The sequence below is a fragment of the Daphnia carinata genome, chromosome 10 (assembly GCF_022539665.2).
Source record: "Daphnia carinata strain CSIRO-1 chromosome 10, CSIRO_AGI_Dcar_HiC_V3, whole genome shotgun sequence".
In the NCBI taxonomy this organism is placed as follows: Eukaryota; Metazoa; Arthropoda; class Branchiopoda; order Diplostraca; family Daphniidae; genus Daphnia; species Daphnia carinata.
Window position 1 is genome coordinate 3303383 of NC_081340.1, and position 24771 is coordinate 3328153.

Below are 24771 nucleotides of genomic sequence, written 5' to 3' on the forward strand. Positions count from 1 at the left end.
ACACCAGCGAGCAACGAGTGTTGACGCAGCACTCTCAGCTCTTGTGACGGTTGGCTCTCTTTTTTTTCCTGTTTGCTCATTTGAACAAGGAAGAATTTTCTGCTTGTTTTGCAACCGCCCCATCGCAAAGCAACTGTCATTGACAAAGCAGTATGGTTACATAGACTGATTGTGCGGGACAAGCCGCAGAGGGGAAAATCAACGAACCCAAAAACCGTAGTACTCTTACACAATACAGACAGCCGTGTTTTACTGCACTTTCACCTCCGACACTATGACACTGTGTCAAACGCGCTATAGGTGAAAGTTATCAAACTTTTTGAGGCTCTTTTGCGATTCAAGAGAAATGAAACGCGAATGAATAGGAGCGCAACATAAAAAAAAAAGGGAACATCAATCGGTTCATTCCATTTCCAGGATGTTGTTGTTACGTAGCCAGAATGGCCAGGCTGACGCATGGAACAATCAGCCGGTTCAATGGGAGCCCCCAAGATGAGTCCATTATGACAGCACCAGTTTCTTAACCTTAATCTACCCCGAAAGCGACATCGCTTTGGACCGTTTAAAAAATATTGAAGATTGTCCAAACGTGACTGCTCACTCGAGCATAAATTAGTGTTGTGTGTGTGTTCCAAAATGCTCATTGTTGCTCTTTTTCTTCTTTTGCAGAATACTAGGACTGGGCTACGGAACCGATTGTCATGGCACAGGCTTGCGGACGGCAACAACAGTTGCAAAGGCAGTAGACTGGTCGTGACAAGTGGTGTTAATGATACTATCCCTGTTTTTGACGACGAAGACGACCGAAATGATGCAATGACTCAAACCTGTGCCCTTGATCTGTGGGCCGCATCGCTCCCGCATATCGATAGTGATGTCAGCGACGACGACGACGACGGCTACTGTTGCTACGATTCGCGCGAATACGCTAAAGCGCTAGTGTTGCCGACCTCCTCCGAACTCAACCAAACCCACTCTGGCGCCCAGCCAGAAAATATTGTTCACCCGAAAGAAAAGGAATCAACAATTAAAGGTAAACATTTTTTTTTGTGTCCATTTGCGTCTGTTTCGTAACAGCGACTAGCCTTTTTCTAGCCAGTTGATTTAGAAATCTTTATAAGATTTGAAGACTCGAAGAGCACGAACAAGAAGGTAGTGAATTAACAAAACAAAGCAAAAAGTCGTAACGGATACAAACAGATCTTGTTTTTCAAGCCGTTTGGACCGTGACGAACAGCACATGTTTCGTTGATATACGGTCGTGGCCATAATGGGAATGGGAAACGGCGAATGGCCTCATTTAAAATGTGGTCGTGAGCTCGCCGATGCCACTACACGGCCTAGAAATAAAAGATAAGCTGGCCAGGATCCACCTTATAGGAGTTGAGCGCATAAACTCGAGTCCATTTAGCCCATTAGCATGGCGCATACAAAGTAACGAGGAAAAAAGAAAAAAGATACAAAGATTTAACAAAAAGGGGGCCTTAGCTACGGACGTTTTTATCCGAAGCGAAAAAGCGCAAATCTGAATACAACATCGTTAATTATGTCAAGCGATTGTAGTCCGTCTGGGATGCTGGAACTTTCTCGCCGATGCCAGATATGAGAAAGGTAAAGAGGAAAAGTTAAAGAGGAAAAAAAAAAGGGAAAGGGGGGAGGGGACGCAGATATCTGCAGTATATCTTAGTTCATCGGAAAATGTCAACAAAGCTAAGCTGATCGGTTTGTCTTGTTCTTCTTTGTGTGTGTGTGTCCCTCTTTATATATGCACGCGCGCGTGTGTGTGTGTGTGTGTGTGTGTGTGTACAACCTAGAAGAAGAAATGCCCAACAGTCTTGCGGCGGATGCGGCGCCGTTGGCGGTGCACACGACGACTGGGCGGATGACTGGGCCGATGTCTGTCGAGAGTCTGAACCCACTGGTGATGGATTGCGGCGTGTACCTGCCCGGTTGCCGACACCGTGGTCGTGCTCTCGTCGTAGCAGATCTGTCCCTCCTGCGGAGCCACCTACCGCCCGTCTCCCACTTGGCTCAGCTGGTCGCCTATTATCAGACCGTGCCCCGCAAGTCGGCCGCAAAGAACGGACTCGTCTTACTGGTTGCCGGTCGTCCCGACCAGTCCAGCAGCGCTTTCGGATTGATCGAGCAACTCCTGTGCCATTTTCACGTAACTTGTGCACCCATTTGACAAGGAGGATATGAATCGCTTGACTAAATCTTTATTGCCTTTCCTTTTGTTTCGTTTCTCTTGTTTGCGACAAACACGTATATAGGAACGCCAGCAAAAGTGTATCGATGATGTCGTCATCTGGAGCGAAGGCGGAGCCGTCCCGGAAACCTCTTTGAGACTATCTGGCCGAACGGTACACATTTTCTTTTATTTATTGTTTTTTGCCATAAAAATATTTTAATTGATCACTGTCGTGGTCTGTCGATGCCATCGATTACGAATGCATTGATGATGTTCTGGTTTTCTAATATATTTTTTTTTTCCCCTTTGGTTTAGTGTGACGTCATTACGTCGAGCGGTCAGCTGCGCGAGAGGCTGGCTGCGGCGCTTTCGCTGGGCTGCTGCGGTGGTCCCATTGCTCACAATCAGCACGATTGGATCGCGTTCCGCAAGGTTTGATCATCAACCTATTTCTCTCATTTTTCCCACACTCTGGTTCCAAAACGAAAGAAAATAACACGAGGAGAGAGAGAGAAAGAGGATATGAGACAGGCATCGGAAAATTCAAAAATAACGTTGACCAACTCGACCGAGTTAAGATTTGCCGATTACGAAAATAGGAGAAAAAGAGAGAGAGAGACTATGCTAAAAATGTTCGTGACATGTGGGTCCCGACTGCAGATTGTCTTGGTTATTGGCGGTGCAGTTTGAAATGCAGGGACTGTAAACGAATCAGATTGGCATTCCCTGTCGCTTCTAATGTATTTGGGTAGTTGGGGAAAGGTTTAGAACAAGGTTGTGTCCCGATGGGTCCCGATCGTTTTGATAGCTGTCGGCATAAATGGTCTTTGTAACTAAGCAAATAAACCAGTCATATTCTGGTTCTTCGTGCTGAGGTATACATCGTATATATCGGGATATATTCGACGGATTGCAGTGCTGCGTGTCAAGTCAGGCTGACTGGAATTCCAGTTGATTCAGAGACAGTAGGTGGAGTGTGTGTGTGTGTGTGTGCAGGAGACAAAAAGGGAAAATGTAAAGGGAATGAAGGGAAGAAACAACAATCGACTACTCTCCTTGTTCGACGAGTTCTGCATAAATAGACAAGGTCTGGGACGCGGCTGTGTCGTGAATGACCTGGACTCTAGCCGCCATTTCTGTTTAGTTTTTTCTGTTGTTTTTCTTTCCTCTCCCCACTGTGTTGAGGGCTGTGTGTGTGTACACAAAAAAATCCAATCCATCATTTTTTTTTTTTTGTTTTCTCCCCCTTTTTTTTTTTAAACAGATTGTAGAGCCTTTTCTCAGTTCATGCCGTCAGCGAAGTAAAGTTCTGTACCAAGTCATTAGCTCCGTCCGGAGTCAAATGGCGACGACCAGTCCGGCTGGCGCACCCCTCCACATTCAAGCGGCCCTCGAAGAATTAGACAAACTATACAACGCCAGCTCTTGCAATCCAGATCTGATAGGTCTGCTCGCAGAGGGACCTCGAATTCTCCAAGAGGTCAGCAACGCCAAAACCAGATTGGGAGGCGACAATGTCGACGCAAGGTGAGTGCATTCCCTTCTTTCTTTTTTTTTCACGCACTTTAATCAATCATCACGAATACCGCGTTCAGGTCGTTCGAACTTGAAAATCAGTAAAAGAAAAACAAATCCTGAATTGTATGCCAACATCGTTTTTGTTTTTTGTTGCTGTTGGTTTTGACTGAAATACTCTTGTCGAGCTTAACGGTACGTGAAGGCTCTTTAGATTTTTCTCTTTTCCCGCGGTCAAAGCATATCATCACGCCATCTATACACGGCCAAAATAACTCGATTTCGTGAAAAACTGTGGTCGGCAGTGTTCGGTATGTGAGACGCGAAGGATTTCATGTTGGCAAAGAGACGCACGTCGCATTAACAACAAGTGGGGTGTCCTATCGTATTAGCAAGTGGAATGCGCATTTGATGGCATGTCCGCATTTCCATGTACAGTTATAGAATTGGCCTTTTCTTTTGGAGCTAAATCCGTATTTATCCGTCGCGCCAGATGACATGGGGCCCGGCCCATCTGTTAAATCGTCAAGGCTTTGCCAAGCGCTGAACCCAGCTTACTAGATAAATATCCTTGACCGATCCGAAATAGGTCTCCATCGCTTGACCGCTATCGGTCAATGGGGATAACGCAATCATCTTAAAATGGGTAAAGAGCGCGTTTTCAAGGTTATTTTTCTAATTCAAAACGAAAGGTGAAAGACTCATTCCTCAGCCTCGAAAAGACGTCAAGGCAATGAGTGCATTCCCTTAGTGAAATAAGAAACGGATATTGCTCTACTCGACCGCTTATGGAACGGTCTATTCAACATTCTACGAATAATCATTAAGAAAAGAAAAAGGAGTCTGACTGAATTTCTTTTTCTCCGTATCACTTGTTATATAGTTTGGTTTTCCATTTCCTTTATGGAGAAACTCTTGACATTTTTTTTTTTTTTTAAGGAGGAGGGGGGATTTGAAAAAAATTTACGACGTTGATATAGGTAACGTTACGTTTTTTACGGCTTTGTTTCCAGGGAAACCATGGAGCGCTGTTCGGCCCTGTATGCCGAAGTCCAGCGGAGCGTGGGCCGACTGGCCAGGGTCTGCGAGCGCCGCAAAGCTCAGCTGGAAAAGCACCTGCCGTCGCCACCGACACTGCCGGCGGCCAGCAAAGAAGACTGTGACGACGTCGACGACGGCGCCGCACGCATCGGCGATGGCCATTCCCTCTCCGCATGTCGGCAGGTAGGAAACAACAACTTTCATTCGATTTTTTTTTTCCAGCCGTGCGCTTCTTATAGATCTCGAAGAAGTGGGACGTTGTTTTAGTTCATCTATTTAAGTCCGCGGTTTTATCGGAGGTCGGAAATGTGGGCTCCCCACCGTGACTAAGAAAGGCAAACTGTGCTCCCTGTAGATGAATATTCATGACGAGAAGGGGAAGAAAAAAACAAGCCCGGTGAGGTGTTAATTTATCGACCCGCGCAGGCATTGGCATTTCTCTTTTCGAAAATGTTAATCACCATGTTTTGTTATGTTTTTTTGTTTTTTTTTTCTCGCTTTTGCCGTTTGAAATGTGTACGGTCGGCCTGTCGTTCCGTTGTTTCAACTTGCCGAACAAAAGCGGGGGGAGAGCTGTCAGATGAATAGGAATGTAAATCCATTTCTGTAGACATTATCTTCGAAGACGCAATCTATCCAGCTCAGGTCGCTGAAAAATTTCATGGGCATTCCGACTTTTTTTCTTATTATTTTTCCTTTAAAGAGTGGCGCCATTTTTTTTTTTTTCGTTACTCTTTGGCTGCAGGGTTGCTTTCTCTTTTTGTATTCCCGTTCTGTATTTTTTTTTCCACCCTTCAGCATTAACAGACACAATTCAAGATTAAAAACCATAGCGGGGGAGGAAGGTTGGCCGCAAATCACGGGGCTGTCCACCACTCAGCACTCTCTTTCATCGTCTCTCTCTTTTTTTCCCCAAGTTTTCGTTCAAGTTTTTAACTTTGCTGGTCATCCCTCCCTTCCTGGTTGTTACTCATTACCATACAAAAGGATGAAACCTACCAAGCGGCATCGTGCCGTTCGGACTAGAAGTTTAAGAATGAACCTCCTAGAAAGACAAGTCTTGTCAGCCGAGGTGAAAGACAACATCCCACTAGACACTATTACCACCATCACCACTCCTATCCTCATCGCCTCGTTCACTATTGTATGGGTGTGTACAAACACGCGCAACGTGCCGGCAAATTCGAATTTTTAACTTTTTTTCTCTCTTACTCTGTGCCTTATTTTTTTAAGTATCGTTCTCGTACGATGGAACGTTAAAGAAAAAGAACCCGACTCATAAGAAAGTTTCCTATCAATGCCGGTCGGTTCGAAGGCAAAAAAAAACAATAAAGAAAACACTGATCGATTCGTCTCGTTTGCCGTAACAGGGAACTTTTATTTGAGTGCGCCAACCTCTTGTCTCGTAATGCTCATAAATCTCGAGCCTGTTGTCATATTGTGAATGAATGTCTGTCAGCTCCCCCCCCCCCCCCCCCCCCCCCGGCCGCAAAGGTGTGACCGTGAGAAGCTCCGATAGCTTTGCGGGTTGGCTCTGCGGCCAAAAGCCCATAGAATTCGTGTCGACGCGTGACACTGCAAACTTGGAATATGTATAGGCCCTATATAACAACGATTTTCAAGATGTGAACATATTCATAGAAAAGGACGATGCTCCGTGAAAAAAAAGACGGTGGATGACCCGTGCGCAGTTCGTCGGAGCTTTTTCAAGTGACCTCTAAAGTCGTAGAGTAAGAAGAAGCCAATAGTTTATAGCTCAGCGGGGGAGGAGCTGGATGGTACATGACTTATTTGAAAGCGCGCGATCAAGTCGAAATTATGTGCCTTTGTCGAGTTTACTCTGCTTCACAGTCACGTCGGGACACGCACCTTTCCCTCCCTCGATCGAGCAAAAGAGCTTTTAAGGATTCAACAGGAAAAAAGAATAAGAAAAAAAAATAACCGCCGGTGGGTAATCGTTGAGGGGTTAAAGTCACGTCGGTTTGATGGTTTGTTATATTAGCTTTTTTTTCTCCATTTCTTTTTTTTTTTATTAGTGTGTATTTTACTCCGCCCTTTTAGCGTGTTAGTGCGGGGGCGTAGGGTAGGATGAAGGAAGGAATTGGTCTTCCGGAGGGGCTGGGCTTTGGTCGTTGACGTCTTGGGTGGTTGTTATGCAGTACAAGGGAGACCACACCATTAAAGGATTAGACACAATCCATCCGTTGGTTTTCTAACGACTTTTACCTCGTTACATCGGCTTAGACACATTTCAACGAAGAAGAAAATTGAAAAAGAAAAAAGTTTAGAGAGCTTTTTAGCATTGTATTCAAATAGGTATGAAAGTGGATGTCGTGGTTTATCATGAAAAAGTTGAGGAAGGTTGAAGAGAAGAAAGAACAATAGGATAAAAGTTTGAAGGGTAGACACATACGTATGACGAGGAAATGAAAATACAAGATGATTCCATCATTCAGATATAAGAATAAAGCTAGGACTTTGATTAGATCTCGAAGATAGTTGTCTTAGATTCGTTGCCTTCCTTTGTTAACCTGAAATTTATGGAGACGTCAAAGCCACGTGCTGAAGAACAATTGTGATACATTGATTTTGACATTGATTCCTGACGTTGGCAGGTGAAGGAGAACACCTGAATTGAAACGAATGGCAATGCCAATTATCATTCCATATTCACTCGTCTAATGGACAAAAAAAAAAAAGAAAAGGCTTGTGAATGAGTTGCGGGGTCGGTGGTGGGCGAGCCGAGTCGTTCAGTAGGTCTCCGTGCGTGTAGTTTCCCTGGAACCCTAATGCTGGGTTCCATGTTTAACGCTGACGGCGCTCGTGTGACCATAGCGTCGATAGCCTACTCTGGCCAGTCGCTCGTCCAGCAGCAACAACGTCACAACGTGTGTGTCTAGCTCTCTCCCTCTCGTGTTCTTCCACCCTTGCGTGTCGGAAATGCACGTTTGAAAATCGTGTTTCCGGAACCCACGTGTGTTGTTCCATCGGCCGTCTCGAGTTTCTGGGTTGGAATCTTTCCATCGCGATCCCGTTATCGGAGTCGTTTCTTTTGATTATCTACCATGGCTCGACCTGACATACAGAAAGGATTATCATTTCGTGATACACGTCAACGGGCCGATTTGTTACCTATTCAGCACCGACTGTCCCTGCCGGGAAAGTATTCCTGGATACCGGTAATTATTCAGAAACATTTATCCGTTTACGTACAAGGTTTATCTGTTGTAATGAAATTAGATGAGAACCATCAACCGTATATGCGATATTAGGTATGTTGCGAGTAGGGTCTATTGCATAGGGATCTAATTCTATTAGTATGTCAGTAGATTTTTGGTCAGTTCTACATTGTTATGTATATGGTTTGATGGCTTTGTAGACCGAATAATGAGCAAAATTCGTAGGGAAAAGAGAGAGTAGACCTATGGGATTCACGCGGAAACTTGGTCATGGTGCTTTTTGTTGCATTACCCGTGTAATGATCGTATAGGGGAAGTCCATCATTATCGTGGACTTCGAGGGAACGGTTGAAAGGCACAGCCAAGCAACTCAACGAGTCATGCCTTTAGAAGAGAGGGGAGGATGTACACGTGTGGGAGTGTGTCTTTTATAAATAGGTAAATATCCTTCGCTGGGTGGGAAGTGGGAACCATTATTCCAGGCAAAAGAAAGCAAACAACAGATCAAAACACGACGACTCCGAGTCGTGAAAATCATTGGAGGAGAACGTTTGTGTCGGTAGCACCATTTCCTATATGTACCACACTTGTCCTTAAATGGTTTCCTCCTCATCCCTACACACTGTCTCTGGATTTCTGGGAGGCTTGAGAAGAGACGATGTTTCTGAGGACTCGCATGCGTAATTAGGCTAATATTTAAGATAACGACCATTTTCTCCGCAGTTCCGAAACTTCGTGCTGGGAGTTTCAAACTTTGAATGGGTGGTGGGTATACACCTCTATCTTCCTACTGGGAAGCAGACGGTGCAACAGGGAAATAGCTATTTAAACAAAAAAAAAATGGAAAACGATGTTTAAAAAAACGTTTTTTGTTGTTTTCGTTATGTGAGAATGGTTAATGAGGTGACGGTCTCCTTATCCAAAAAACCATCGTTGAACACCAAGAGGCACCCACACGTTATTCGAAGGGAAAGCCGCGCGGGATAGAAGATATTTGGCCGAATCGGCACAACTGCATGGGCGTGAATGCTGATGTGTTCACGTTTCTCACGCGGTTAATGTTTTTTTTTTCCTCTTGTGTTGGCTCTTTTACGAATTGAAGTAGCAGGAAATCACGGCTCAGCTATCGCCACTGCCCCCTTTCGTTCAGATCATGTGACATCCTCATCGTTGAATCCTTTCGTTCAAATTACCAAAGGTTTCATTGTAATTAACCAGGATCGCCTATACGATCTCTCATTTCATGGGGAATGGGTCGAGATTTCTCCGCTTGTGGGTGGCAAATCAGATGATCAGCAATCACGTCAAAATCGAAGAATAGGCTATAAGATACAATGTGATTAGGTTGTCGTAAAAAAAAGGCGATTTCCCGCTGGTCTCTGTTTGAATTGGTAGTTGTTATTACATTGAAAAGACTGCTAATTTGGCTTAATGGGGAAGAGTACACCATTCGTATAGGTGGTGGTTACCTAATAACATTTCTAACGAACTCGTTCAGAGTCCGACTCTCAATGGGAAGTGGACAACAGAGAGTTGTAATACTTTCTCGTACCGCGTCACGCTCGTCCGAGCGTGATGGTTCCTTCTTCCTTTTTTTTTGTGTCGTTCCATAATTTTACGCCGAATTTTTCTTATTTTTTGTTTCTCCTTTTTGTTTCCATCGTTTTCTTTGTTCTTTGTTCTCCCCCAAACAAATTTGGGAATCGTGAATTGTGAACGGCTTTTTAGGCGATGTAGTGACGTTATAGTCCTCTTTATTGTTGATTTACACGTCAATTTTCTTCTAGTTAACGTGCGAATAATTAACCGAGCCTGATCTGGATCAAAACAGGCTATTAAACATAAAGCACGCTTGCAAGCTGTTCTTTTGCCTATCGTCTTTTGCATATAGCACAAGTCACATGCTCTACATGTCTTTTGCCGTCTGAAACTGGTATAGATCTGAGTTTGTTAACATCGCCGAATATGCAGAGAAATCGAACGAATTGCCTTTTTTTCTGTGCTTTTTCTTGAACAGGTTGGACAGAGCCCATACATCATGCATTACAGTTCGATTGGTATTTTGTTTGTCTCGCTCGATCGAGCGAACGACGCGTTCATCGATCAAACGAAATGCTCTTTAGCCATATGCCTATTCCCATATGCTTATTGGTTTGCGCCGTATACCTGTGGTATTCCTCCATTCATGACGCGTGTGGTCCACACAGCCAAAAGTTCAACATGTGTTTATCGATAAGGAACACGGTCACGGAATGTGTTCACAATCGACGATCACGATGAACATGGGCTGGTCGAGAACCATCACATGTACCTACTTCTTTGATGTTGTTTTTCCATTTCTTTTATCTTTCCCCGTCCGGCTTGCCGTGCTACGGAAATGTACCGTTGGAGTCGATCAGACCGGAAGCCCAGCTGTGTCAAATGAAATGCGTTAATCTGTAATGTTTTGGGGAACTACCACGGTAGCTATAGGAGGGTTGTCCCATTAACCTCGAGAGTTTTCCATGGGCTGGCATCACGTTCTTGATAGCGCTTTGTTGTTGCTCCTTGTGATTAAAACTAACGGTATAAACTAATTACTTGGGTTTGATGGCTCGGGTTCAGAGGTCAAACGGACTTGTTCTTTTCCGGAGGCCGTCCATAGGTGGGAATAACAGTTGGCCTTGATAGTGATCTTGATACACACGCACAACCTGTCTAAATGCTGCATCAACGGTATAATTTTATTTTCTCGTTCTCTGAGTATCGTTATCGTTAACGTGATAATGAAATTTAAAAAAAGAGCAAGAAGTACAGTATATTTGATTGTTGAAGCTCGTAGGGGTTAGTTGATTAGCGAATAAAAATGCGAATGGAATGCAGAAAAACTAGGATGATGTTCACCAAGATTGTATGTTCGCACGCAGTAATTTTTTGCCAGTTATCATAACTATATAAATATATAGGTGAATCAGTTTGTTAGAAGCGTTGTTACCGTTATTTTGTCCCGGTTGTTCCGCTCCCTTAGCCCCCGGCTCCCGCTGTTAGGGCTCCACGCCAGCTACTGGCTTGCTTGCACCCTATCTCTACACATGCATACATATGTTCACGTACAATGTACTTACACATGTTCCACATTTTTTTTTCTGCCGGCTCTCGTTTTACCCCATTTCCCTTTTATTTTTTATTTTTCACGCGAAGGCTATTTAGTTTGCGGGTAAAATTATTTCCCCTTTCTGATGTCTCTTCCTGCGACCTAGAACGAAAAAAGCTCTGTTCACCGCTTCTGCATTTGGAACTCGTGAGCTCAATATTGCATTGTTCATGTCGGTTGTGTTGGCTCTGCTCGCAAGGCAGAAAAATAAGCAGACGGCTGAAGTTTCCGCCCGTCTCCCGGGTGCCGAAATGGCGGTGGCGGTGGTGGTCAGCTTTCACGCCGCTCGTTTTCACTCTGCGGACAACCGCTTCAGCAATACCGAAATAAATATTAACTGCCACGTTAAGTACGCAATGTGCGCTTCTTCCAGGAACCATTGCTAATGTAACTCCAAGCCATAAATTTGATTTATTTTTATGATAAAGCGAAGTTTCGTGAGCATAATTTAATTATACGCCTGCCGGTAGGATAGTAATTAGGCAATTATTGCAGAGAGACCGTTTGAGAAAACTTTTCAGTTATTATTAATTATACCTGTCAGTGGTAACGATAATTACATCCTGTCTTAAATTGTTTTGGCTTATTTTGCGCGTTTGAATCCCGGAATTCAAAAGCGGATATTACCCGGTAATTTTTTCTGAAATGATTTTTGGCGCTAGATGGCAGTCTTTACAAAGTGTGTATGCATAGTTGTTTAAAGTACCAGTAGGTGGCGTTACGATGAGTTCTAAATGCAAACAACAGATGGCATTGGGATCCATAAGTCTTTTATGTCTGCACATGCGAAGATTGTAACCTGTCATGTTTGTTAACCAGGTAATACTGGTTACGACTGTCTTTTGGCGATTTGAAACCCATTTGAAGAAGAAAAGAACGTTTTATGCTGGCCCACGAAATGTTTCGTTTCGTAAGGTTTTGAGGATTCACATGAGATAGACAAACCTGCCTGTTGACTCTCTTTATTATCGAATTCAAAAGAGTGTAAAACGCCCTATTGATAGGCCGCAGTAAAAGACAGCGTCCACGTGATGTGAATCCACAAAACACACAAATGCAGCAAAGGGGCACAGCAATTTTAAGATTGTGCTGCACCTGTTGAAACTTTTCTTTGTTCGTTAAATGCACGCGACACCTGTCGACCTGCTTCAACGCAATATGGGAACGGCGCAGGGGTCGATTGCTCACTCGCTCGCCTATCCCTATTACGTGTGAATCTTGTTTCAGGTAGTCTGCCACTTGATCGCCGTTCCACATTCCAATCACAAGATATTAAAACACAGACTTACGTTTCATATTCCAGATCCTTTCGTGGCTGTGTCGGAAAGGCGAGGAGACGCTGTCACGCTACCACGTCACACTGGCCGATTCGCTGGCCGCTGCCAAGTCGCAACAGCGAGAGTTTCAACGCTTCCTCGTACTGGCTCAGGTAAGTCCGATCATATTTCATTTCATCCTACAAACCCTCTTTCATTTTGTTTCCCCAACGTGACCCTGCTATGCAACGCTATTATCGATGGCGTTAATGCGAGACAGCTAATGGCGTGTAGTGATAAATTATACGGATGGCCGTAAAAAAATTTGCTAGAATCAGCTCAGTCGTGAGAAGAGTTCGAATTCAGTGTAAAACATAGAGGTGATACGGCGTAAGACTGAACACTATGCTTACCTGACGCTCGAATTGGGAAGTCGAGCGATCATCGGCAGGTGGGAAATGTGTCAGCCTGGTTTCATTGTCAGTTAGGTGAAAAAAAGGGAGGGAAAGAGAGACCGAGAAAGACGTCATATCAGTGCGAGTTGAGGTTTTGTGAAAAAAAAGGAGACCGACGAGGTCTTTAAGGTCAATCTCGAGCTCGATTTTTATTTTGCTTTTCTTCGAGTTTGACTGAACGTGCAGGATAGTCTTTCTAACATGCCATGGTGGTTGGTGACCTGGTTCGACTAAATGAAGCCGCACTTTTCACAGCCTTCACGTCAATTACCTAAGAAACGGCCCGCTTATGACAGCAGTCTGTAACTTATGATTTCGTTTTTTTTTTGTTTCCCGAAAATCTCCGTACTTCGTGTAAACGTAAATTTGGCAGTCGAGAAAGTAGGCGGGACGCGAAAAAACCAGAAGCGGTATTACCCGTGTCGTACATGTTGAACAACAACTTCCTTTATTGATAGAAAGTAACAGAATATTTTAAATCCCAGATGGAAATGTTGCAATACTTCACTGCTTTTAGACGCAAGTTCCTCTTTCGTCACATCAAATTCTTCCTTTATTTTTAGTTTTTTTTCCTGTTGAGAAAAAAAAAAAGACTGGCCAAGGGAAACTGTTTGACGTATGCGTTTCGAATGCGCATCCGGCAGTCCGTTAGCTAAGTATTCAGCGTCGTATTTCCGCACCGTCATTTCGTATTCGGTGAGAGCACACGTGACGTGCTTCCGTCTTTCATTTCATCCGCCAACATTTTTTGCTTGTAATTTGAACATTAACAATTTACCACCATTACCGTAGTGAATCGATTGTTGGCAGAAAATCGTGAAATGTTTGATCAAGTTTTACGTGAAGAGATCAAGAGACGTTGACGACTGATGTGATGAATCTAAACAAATACGTGCGTATGTCGATGTTGTTCATTTCGTTATCGTTGTGTAAGCAATCCCTCGGCTTCGCACGGTCTTACGTTTGGTCGCTACCCCAGGAAAAAAAAGCCAAAGAAGAAATTCGGGATTGTCTATACCGTAACCGTGCATGTTACGTGTCGGATGGTTAGGTGACAGAGCACGTTACTTCCACAATCTGGTTTTGGAAATGTATTCAGCAAAAAATGGCTCCGGTTGACCCGATTTCGGGTATTGTACTTAACGTTAAAATGAAAGAAGTGTAGTACAAGGCGATAAAACGGGGGGAAAAAAAGAAAGATGTTTACTATTCATTTACATGTATAGTACACGCTGTATATCCTCACAAGTTCCTTTTCCTGAAAGCGTGCAATTAACATCTCTTCTCGCTGGCATGCCTGGCATACCGTGAACTGGGCGAAATATGGCTCATAATTCGAGAGCCCGTCGGCAAACAAGAGGACATCTTCTTTCATGTTTTTTTTTTACAATTCTCCCATAGCGCGTCAGATTTTGTGTTTATTTTTTAACGGAAAAATTCTTTTGCTGGTATCAAAATATTTCAAAGGTGAATCGCTTGATCGCTTTTTTTATTTGAGGATGTGGATGGAAAAGAAAACAGCGCTGTTTTGTAGAACTTTTTGACCCAATTTCACTTTTTTTTTCCTTTTTAAACTCGTAAACAATTTGTATCGCCGTGGTGAATCCGCGCCATAATCAAAAGGTCTCCATGTTAATCGTTTCGGATCATTTTGCTGTTGTTTCTTTCTCTTCCCGAGAGGCGTTTTCGATCAGCTGAATAACAATGGAGAAAATTCTGCTCTTATAAGAAGATGTGACAAAAAGAAAAACAGCAGAGAAAACACAAACATTGAAGAAGAAGAGAAAAAAAACGTGCGAATGCTGCAAAAATTCGATTACTTTCCACTTGAATTCTCACATTATTATGTCGTAAAACGTAGCGAAAAAAGAAAGAGAAACAAGTCAAATTACGTCGGAATTTCTTCGACATTTCGAAGCCGCGCACTTGGTTCCACCATTGCTCGAATCAGTTTTATCATTTAGTTTGCCCAAATAACAACGTGTTTAGTTTTATAATTCACTCTTTCAATAATAACGCGGGCTTTGATGCACCAGAAACGCGGACGGGATTGGCCGTTCAAACGTGTAACAAAAAGGGCCAGCAGTGGAAGCGGAAGAAAAAAAAACAGAGAAGGCCAGTACCAAGTTCACTCACCTGACCGTGACGGAGCTGCCGAGGCGATTTATTACACATTTTCAAAGAAGTAAGAAAAAAAATAGTAAAAATAGAAAATAAATAAAAGGCAAATAGAATAGGGGAAAAATAAAGTAGGAGGAGAAAAACCAAGAAGAGGTAGATGAAGAGGCAGTAGAAGTACCATCTGTCGTTTGTCCGAATGTTGGCCCTTTTTTTTTTCGTTTTTATGTTACGCGTATCCTTCACACACATACGCACTTTATGTATGTGGAATGGTGGATAGAAACAAGCATACAAGCTAACGTCACGCCATTTAAGTGAGCTCGATTCTATCGTGCGGTCAAGATCCTCGCAACAGTCCCAGTACCTACTGGCCGGCCTTGTCACAGCTTATAGGTGTTTAGGTTATTGCTTCTATCGTCGTGCACGGTCGACCGTATAGAACCTGGGAATTGTTTTTCCTTCTATTTCTAGTCGTAGATTCTCTTCCTATTCTGTAAGACACCGTGTAATAACGCCGTGTAGAATCTCGTTCGACATCTTTCAAAAAAAATTCGTAGGCTCAAATCAATCAGCGTAGCAGCGGGGGGAGGGTGGACGAACGTCGCAATCGTCATGGGAAAACAAAAGCCCAAAACGTGAGCTGATCAAATCACGGGCCGCCTTTCGTCGTCGGGTTTCTGGGACGGGACTGATTATTCACGCTCCATCAGAGCCGATACCTTTAGTTTTGTTGCTGTATTCTTCTCGAGTGTCTGTATGTGTATGTTTCACGGCAGAAATGAGCTATTAAGGACTCGGAAAACAAAACAGTCACGTCATTGGATCGTTAGCTTGAAGCGGTACGTGTGTGTGTGATGAACGCAACCACGGGACTTCATTAGTCGATTTCAAAGCGGGAAATTTTTGTTCTTTATTTTTTTGCTTCATTTCAACCGAAATATGTCTGCTGATAGAGCCTAGTCAAAATGACGGGCAAAGGGTCTTTTGTTCTTCGACCCTGCCGGAATGCCGGATCGTCTTTATGAAAAGTTGCTTATTAGGCGGATGCTGACGATGCTAATCTCACGCTGTTAGCGCTTTACAAAAAAAAAATATTAATAAATGAGAAATAAAACATACGAATGCAAACACGAAAACAAACTACATGGATGGGCGTCTGTCTCTGTCCAGCGTGTGCATTTCTGTGTGCGTGTAAATAGCGTGAAGACGTGGCAAGGTGAACGAGCCGAGAGCCGAGGACGTTCACCAGCACTAAAAGCCTCTACTCTTCAACATCCCAGAAGCCTTTTTTTTTCTGGGCAGCTGGCTAGCCGAGTTCAACGAGTGCCTCTTATCACATGGAAATCAGTTCAAATGCCGTGTGATTAGCAAATGCATTAAGCTAATACTTCGAAAACGAATAGCGAAACAAAGAAATGGTTTCGATTTATTTAGTCGCATGAGAAACGAAAGAAAACGAAAATGACAAATGCTTTTATCTTTAAAGAAAAACTGAATGTAAAACAGAAATTCGAGGAAAACAAAAACAAAAATCAATCCGGCCGTAGTGTTGAGGCCGCCTTCTTTCTGTTGCATCTTTGGCTTGACGCCGGGTGTTATCCAGCGACTCAGGGTTAGCAGACTAGTGGGGTATGTTCGGGTCCTGCGGTGGAGCTATCTGACAGTTCGGTGCCGTCCTTGCTCAGTTCAGTACGCACGAATCGCTCGCTCTCTCGATTTTGTTTTGTTTTTCTCTTTCTCTCTCAACGTGTTTGTTGTTTTAAAAAGCGTGAATTTTAAAAGACGGACAACGAAATTGCTTGTTGTAGTGAAAACTTGCCGTTATGGCCGTTGATCATTCATTCGACGACTACCTTACATACCTGATCGCCCGGAGGATTCCGCTTCATCTCGACAGTGGCATCTGGTGTTGCTGATGCATCTCATCAAAATCGCTAATAATAGTGAGCCTAACGGATTTCGTTTGTTGAAGCAGGCGACCTAGTGACGTTATTGCTCAGTGCGCGGGTGGTAGAAGAACGAGATTTTTCCTTTATTGAAAGCCAGCCAAAAAAAACAAAGAGCAAACAATTAAATCCGTCAAGATAAAGACCAAATTATCGTGTTGCGAATGCGTCATTTGGGTTACACTTGAAAAGCAGAAGACGAAACAAAGAGAAATGAGCGTCGCCAGGCCGAGTGAGACGGGCTGTCGTTTGGTGCGGATCAAGCGCGTGCCTTCTAGCGAATTCCATCACCAGCATCCGATTTGCGTCACCCGCAAAAATCCACAGCATCAGCATTACTTGCCGCCGATCACACTGCGAAACAGCTCCGCCCCGTCGGGCGTCAATCGAATTTGGATAAATCAGAGGCATTCTGATGCGTGGTACAGCGCCAATAGGTTCGCCGCCGTCACCGAATCTCCGCCCTATCATCACCAGGTATGATCGTAGCACAGGGTCGCCCCGTTTCGTATTTCGTTCTAGCCGAAGATCTCTTTGGCTTCGGGGATGGCGTTATTTAGTTATTTGACGTATCCATCATTCAAAAAGAAGCGCGCCAATTTCACCGCTGGACATTAGTTCCTTCGTTCCCATCTTCTTCGTAGAATTCGATTTTTTGGTGTTGTTTGCTCTGGACCTCTCGAAAACTCGCAGGGCATTGGCACAGCCACCTGGCTTGGGTGATGCCAAAAGATTCAGCGTGCACGGTGTGCAGCGGAGGCAGACCAGCATCTTACACGTGATAAAGTCTAGTGAACTCGATGATCAACGATGCGAGTCCACCTTCCAGTCATCACGAACCGAAATGTTGATGCCCGACCTCATAACTGGAACAAACGAAAACAAAAGAAAAAAAAAATGTCTGCTATTGCCGTGTTTATGCTACAACAAAAGACGGGTGAAAATGAGAATAATGAGTTTTGGAAGATGAAGAAAAAATCTCGGGACCGCCCCTCATCTTCCGCAGGCACCTCAAACTGTTTGGCTAGTCTCATCATCGTAATAATCTTTGGAAAAGCACTTGATGGTGTAATCTGTTGGGCTCTTATGGTCGACGACTAGTGGCGCGATAACGAGAACGAAATTACGTTACACGATCGCCATTGTCATTAGCATTGTTTATTGGCGTTCGAGCGCTTGTTTTTTGTTTTCGGAGCAGCGCGGCCGTGGCCAACCGCCCGTTTGGCCTATACGCAGCCAAACAACATGAAAATTGGATTCTCGTTTTTCAGGGTGAAAGCAAAGAATCTAACGAGCTCGTATCATGAAAACATAAGTATTCGGCCTTCTTCTATACGGCTTGCAAGTTGTTGCGGTTTTTAGATTTCGTGAATCACCCACTAAACTTTTCGCCTGCTGCTCTATAAAAAATTTCTCTCTCTCTTTCACCTGGTTGCTTCCGATGCGCGTGTTTCCTATCCAACTCGCATGTTTTTTTTTAAACATCGTCATATATCGATATGGGAATAAGGAAACAAAAGGGTGCGCCAGAGGTCGGCGGGATTATCGTGCGTTTCCGCGTCTCGAGAAAGCTCTGATCGTATAGGCGAGAGTGTAGGAATGGCATCGATCTCTATGAGAAGCACGTAACTTTCTCTCACCCACAACATTTCGTCGCGCCTTCATCAACAACGGGGCAACCGACGTCTTCCGAGAAGAAACAATAGACACGCCAAAGTAAAGAATAGGACCCAAAATAAAAGATTTTCCAGTTGCCAAAGCATCGGCGATCAGGAGAAACTGACAAATAACAATTTTTCGAGATAGATGGATATGTTTGCTGTAGCTAATTTGCATTCGCCGGTTAGCCTGTCAATCTGTCTCAACTTTCTTGAAGTTTACGACTGGATTGTTTGATCGCACGGTAGTCGTCTTCCGGGAAGTCGGTTGTCTTGGAATTGCGCGTTCATGTTTCTCTACGTCTGCCTCTGTGTGTGTGTATATGAATCTGTGGCCAAAGAAATACTACTCTTTGCAAATTCGACGAATTGTAACGAAAGAGGATGTTCTCACGTTAAACTAATCTGATAAGCTATGCCGAAATGTGTAGCCATCTTGAGAATACTTAATCTTTCCTTTTTGCTTTCGTCGGACGCGTATCCGATGAACCGTTAACCCCATCGAATTCTCGTGAACTCCCGTTGCTTTTTACGGAGAAGGACGGCCGGCGAAACGTGGAATTCGTTAATTATTCCATATGACGATAACGAAGCGACGTAACTCAATCACAGTCATGAACTTTTTCGTTTCTATAGTTATCAACGGCTCAATTACAAATCATCCGTACGAGTGATTTGAACGATCGTGGCGGTTGCTTAGGATACGGAAAGAAAATCCGCACACTGCTATACAAAGTGGAGAACATGATATAACAGATCGTCCTCCTCTTGACAGCTCCAAAAAAATTTTTTTATCCTTTTAAGCTCAACAAGGGGGATGGATGCGGATCTTCTTTTTACATCCAAAGTCTATTCAGCTGTATACGGATGAATGTTTACACGAGAACGTTCTTCGTGCATCGAAAAGAGGCTGGGTCCCTATATTCATACAAAAACGAGGGGAGGATCGGGATGAACCTCCCCCCTCAGCTTTTTTTTCCTTTTCATCCCTTCTTTGTGCTGGCGGCCTTTTATGTATATCTGTCACGTGTTTGGGTCGTCGTCGGGGTTATCGAAGAGGGCGTAACTAAACCCGGCAGATGGTTTTTTCCCTCTTTAAACGAAAGAATAAGAGAACTTTTTTGCTTGTTCCCCTCCATCACTGTGTTTAGTGTGTGCGCCCTCTTGTTCGACGATTTCGAACAAGAGGAAAACTGAGAGGAGAGCGTCTCTTATTTTTCCAATACTGCGTCAACTTCGACCCTCTTCTCGCCTTTACACAAAGCGAACGTCCCTCCCCGACATTTAATTTTTGCCGTTTATTTGACGGCCAATGGACTGTGTCGCTCGGGATCAGCTTGCCAAGTCCCCCAAAAACCCGAGCGGCTGCAACAGATGAAATGCGAACACAGCGGGCTGTTTCCCAACTCTAACCAACATCGTTTAATATGTACAATGTGTGTGTGCTGATTCCAGTTGACAGTTGATCTGTTGGCTAAGTTATTTTCGATGCTTCTTTCCCCCCTCGTTTTGTGGCCGTGAGGTTTGTGGGAATAACTGGCCATATGCTGCCAGCCGCGGTAATCTCTCACATACGTAGCCCTTTTTTAATTTTCTACCCTTGCAAACATTGGGCCAACTGTTGAATTATGGATTTATATATTAGATAAATATCGGTTTGATCTTTGGCGCGTGTCAAATGCTCGCCCATTGCTAATTCGCCATGAATATTCAATGCTAACTGCGGAACAGTCCAACGTTCCCCCCGTTCCGTTTGATAAACGACTTATTTTTTTTTCGCTGTAAATAGTTGGATTTACTAATAAGTGGTGACGGTTGAACGACCGCCTTTACCAAAGTTTTGACAGTTTTTCAAATACCCTTTCGTCTAATTTAGTGAGCGAAGCGGATCGTCAAAAACGACGGCATTCCAAATCGTGCATAAGTAAAAAAAAGGGCCTTTTTAAAAACCTTCTATATTTCCTTGACTGTTTTTGGAGTTGCAAACACGCCATCCTTAATGGTCGATTGGATTCTTGTTTTTTTATTCGTTTGCCTATTGTCGTATTTCATAATTAATATAGAGACATGGAAGTTGCCACTTGGCCTCGGGACTTTCCAGTACCCGGAGGGCGGCTGCAAAAGAAAAGTTGTTGGTTTTCCCCCCATTAAATATCCGACCAGGGCGTCCAAGTGGCAACATTTTCAAACGAGCGTTGAGTTCTTGTCTTTCGTTTCACTTTTTTTTTTTTTGTTGTTGTCGTTTTTTTTTTGTTGGTTTTGTTGGTTTTGTATTTTTTTGTCCCCTTTCTTAGCGACGATGAACTTGGATTTTATCGTGATCGTCATTTGCTTTGATGGAATCGAACGCACGACGTGGCACTTTCTCTGCCGACTCCTCTCCAGTCCCCACCAACTAAAACTCCCGCTCCAGCCTTACCTTTCTATATAAATTCGTGATTGTCTTGGAACATTCCAAAGACTCGATGGTTCAGTCATCCCAAATGGATTTTTTTTTCTGTTTTGAACGGGTTTGGAATTATCCCGCACTCGTTATCTCTCTTTAGTTTTTGATTTCATCACCGAAAATTGTTTGGACTTGGCGAGAAGCAAGCATCCGCGACCGAAGGCTCTTAGAACCCGTCTCTTTTTAAACCTTCCAGGCAAATGCCAGAGTGTTCCATCCATTACAAAAAAAAAAAGTATAAAGAACAAAAAATAACCATTTTATACACGTAAAGCAGTTGGTTGTTGCGTTTTTTTTTTTTTTTTTCAAACCCATAATCCGTCAAAAAATCACGTAGGATAAACTATTTAGCTGGAGCAGCGGTACTCGGTGCGATTGGGCAAAAAGAACGAACGTCATCGTGTAACCTGCGCCACCGCTCCCACCTTTCGTACGGAACATTGTGTATACATGTTGACGATAGCCCTAAGAGCAGAAAAAAAGGGATGGGAGTTTTGGATGATGCTGAGATATGGAAACATCTCAAAACAACCGTTCTATTGCCTCCTGGGGAATCGGTAAACTCGCAGCCGTACCTCAAGCACAAATGTGTGCCAACAAAAACTTGCCTACCGCTCAAACACCTGCGCACAGTGACACAGTAGTATGTTCGTAACCAGTGTTTTGTTTTGTTTTGTTTTCTGGGAAGATTTTGTTATGAATTTAGTAATAGAAAAAAAAAGCCTTTCTAAATGATAATGGGACATTGTGGATACAGTTGACCGTGTTGGCAAGCGCATCCTTCTCCCATCCATAATACGAGTGAAGCTGTTGGCGTGTAGCGTGCGCGGGCTAGCGTGGCATTTCGGTGTCCAAATCTAATCGATTACACATGTACGAAAAGAGCATCAACGACACACACACACACAGAATGAGAGGGGGAGGGGATAGAATATTCTTTTGATTAGTGCGAGTAAAAAGAGGACGCGTGTACATCCGGGACCATTTGGATTGTTAGCGCCATTATGAGAGATGTGACGAGCATGTCTACGATGTGAATTGTCAACATGTATAATGCAGAGCCACTTTTGGCGCAGTATGGGGGAGTAGAAGAATGACACAGGAAAGACTCTTGGGTCTAGTTGTAATGATATATTTTCATCATTTCCTTAGCCAGCGAAAGCTAACTAACGCAATAGACTGTGCTGGTGCCCCTATAATTGATTGAGGTCTTCATTGTAGACACGATCTGGATCATCAACAGAAGCGCTGGGAATCCATCTAAGTGTAAAGTGACCCCCACTGAGGGCGATCCGCCCTACTTGACGCCCTTATGACCGGAGTTGCAGCAACTCCTTCAGGGCTGATCGACCCATGTTTTGATTATACCAATGTAGTATAAAAATGGAAAAAAAAAAAATAGACCAGGCCGCCGTCTCCATACCCGTGTAGCCTTTACGGACCAATGCCTTCGTGCATTCATTAACTAAAACCGCCATCGGCCTTGCCGATGACAAGACGGGTAGGCGCCCGGTCGATCGGGCACGACGTCCTTGCTCCCGATTCAAGTGGTTGACGATCTTCCGTAGCGATGATTGCGACGACGATGCATCATGTTGGAAGAGAGCTCTCAGCAACTGCCAAGGTCGTTTTCTCCGTCTAACTGTTCTCGCCCGTGTGCTTATCTTTACCGACGTAGCCGCTGGTGGTACTTGAGGTGCCCTTTGCTTGGCCGGTGCTTCAAGTAGTAGCGGTCCGAACGCCCGTCTCTATGAGCCAATTGAACGAGTTATAGTGAAAGAAAAGCGTCAGCTGGCTAGCTTACTAGTGTATCAGCGTGAGCGCACGTACCGGCTACCGCCAAATGAAATAAAATAGCCAAGCGAATAGGCCAGCTCCGTTAGTTGAACCTTTTCGTTCCAATTTATTATTATGCAACGCTGATGACGGCCAGCGCTTTTTTTTTTTTTTTTTCTTTGGCGTTCGTTAAACGTCACTCTCAGCAGCTTCTTTTTTTTCTTCTTGGTATTTTTTTTTAAATGCCCACGTCGAATATGGCCCTTCTGGCATCTTGCATAATGAAGCAGTTCATCACTGTTTTTGTAAAGGGGCTGTTGTCCGTGGACGTGGTCGGGAATTTTTCTTTAACTTATATTTTATCATCATTAAATTTTTTTTTTTTTCAAAAACATATTAGTAATACAATCCGCTAGAATATCAAGTCGGCCAAAATCATTCACGCGCAACGGGATTTTTGTTTTTTAGCGTCGGATTTTTCTCAGCTCCAGAAGGGAAACGACCTAGTCATTGGAGCGAAACCAACGGCAATAATAATTTTGGCTATATATTTTTTTTTTTCGTGAGCGGCCTATGAATTTCCCGTAAGCGCATAGCTCCGAATTCTCGTTTGTAATATCATCACATCGCGTCTCTTTGTTAGAAGTCAATTATCTCTTTTCTCCTTTTTCATTCCTTTGTTTGTTTGTTTTTTATCCCTTTTTTTTGCTTGTCTGTTGTAAGATTTCAGTTTGTCGCCAAAGTTCGTTAACAAGTTTTCTTTAAAAAAAAAAAAAAAAAGACGCAGATTCTAGTGTTTAGTTAGTGTTCCTTTTCACTTTTTCCGCACTCAATTTTCTTTCGCTCGTTTCTACATGACTCTCCGGTCGAATGCAAGTTTTTCGTGTAATAACGCGACGCGGGACCGGGTCACTTTCTCTTCTCAGCATCCCTTCCGCGTTATTGAACTGCGTAGCAGAAGAGAGAGAAAGAGAAGCAGGAACAAAATACCCCATTGTATTGAAATCTGTTAACCCTTTCTGTTTTCCCTTTTGTTTGTCCTAACATTTCTGCCCTCTGGTTATGACGTGAACACAAAAAAGAAAACCCTTGTGGACGTTGTGTCTTATTAGATTTCCTTTTTTTTTCCCATCTGCCCCATTTGAAAAATTTGTTTAAAAATGCTTTTAACATAACTTTGATTCATATCTGATCCTTCTTTATTTTTATTTTTCTTTGGCACCCTAGAAACAAATTGTCAAAGGTAAAGAACTACTGGAAGAACTGCAGCGAGATTCCGGCGTGACGGCCACTCCGGGCTCTACGTTAGCTCCCGCTGAGCCGAGAGACGAACAGTTGGCGGTCGGCGAAGATCCTGTCGGCTCCAGTGCCGGGCGTACGATATCCAGCAGCAACACCAGTATCCTCGACCTTGCCTCTTCACTGCAATCCCAGCTTTCCAAGTTCGGTCACCGACTGGACGACACCCGCGAGCGGCTAGAAGATACCTCCCGCTGCTACGAACTTCTCGACAAGGTACGTGGAACAACAAAAAACAAAAATCATTATTTATGCATAATTTATTTACAGTACATCTCCCCCTTTTTTTTTTTTGATGAGGTCAATAAAACACCTCGCCAGCTATCTTGATATTTTGTGGAGGTTTTTTCGTGACTAAAAGCACGACGTAGAAAATTCCCATAATGTTTTTCGGGTGGAAAGAAAAAACTTATTTATAGTCGTTTCTTGAATGCTACGATAAGTGGAACGCGAGAAAACGGTTGTTTTTTGTCGCCTATCGTCCATATTTTGTTGTCTTCTTTTTCATTTCTGAATGGCACGGAAGTGAGTGGCACTTTGAATTGAGAATCATTTCAGGGCGGGGATAGAGAAAAGAGGAAGTTTGCAGCAATTGTTAGTTTACATGAATAAATTCGCGTTTGTATAGAATGAGACGTTCTCCTCCGCCTCTTTCTCCTTCTTGCGAAACAGTTACTTCTTTATACTCTTCTATTAAAGACGCTTTTTTAGTGTTTAATATTCTCGGGACCGAAAGATGGTGGCTTCCTTCCCTC

At 43.6% G+C, this 24771-nt stretch overlaps 1 protein-coding gene across 2 annotated transcripts in view; it reads left to right on the plus strand.

Annotated features, from left to right (window-relative positions):
* Positions 1-24771, plus strand: part of LOC130701846 (uncharacterized) — a 42309-nt gene that overhangs the window by 12846 nt on the left and 4692 nt on the right. The window contains exons 2-9 of one of the 2 annotated variants that reach the window (XM_057523658.2): positions 670-1033; positions 1815-2167; positions 2274-2363; positions 2507-2623; positions 3456-3718; positions 4720-4930; positions 12363-12488; positions 23945-24232. In XM_057523658.2, the coding sequence (XP_057379641.1) occupies positions 670-1033; positions 1815-2167; positions 2274-2363; positions 2507-2623; positions 3456-3718; positions 4720-4930; positions 12363-12488; positions 23945-24232 (1812 nt within the window). The remainder of the gene's footprint in view (positions 1-669; positions 1034-1814; positions 2168-2273; positions 2364-2506; positions 2624-3455; positions 3719-4719; positions 4931-12362; positions 12489-23944; positions 24233-24771) is intronic. The other variant, XM_059497316.1, reaches the window with a different exon arrangement.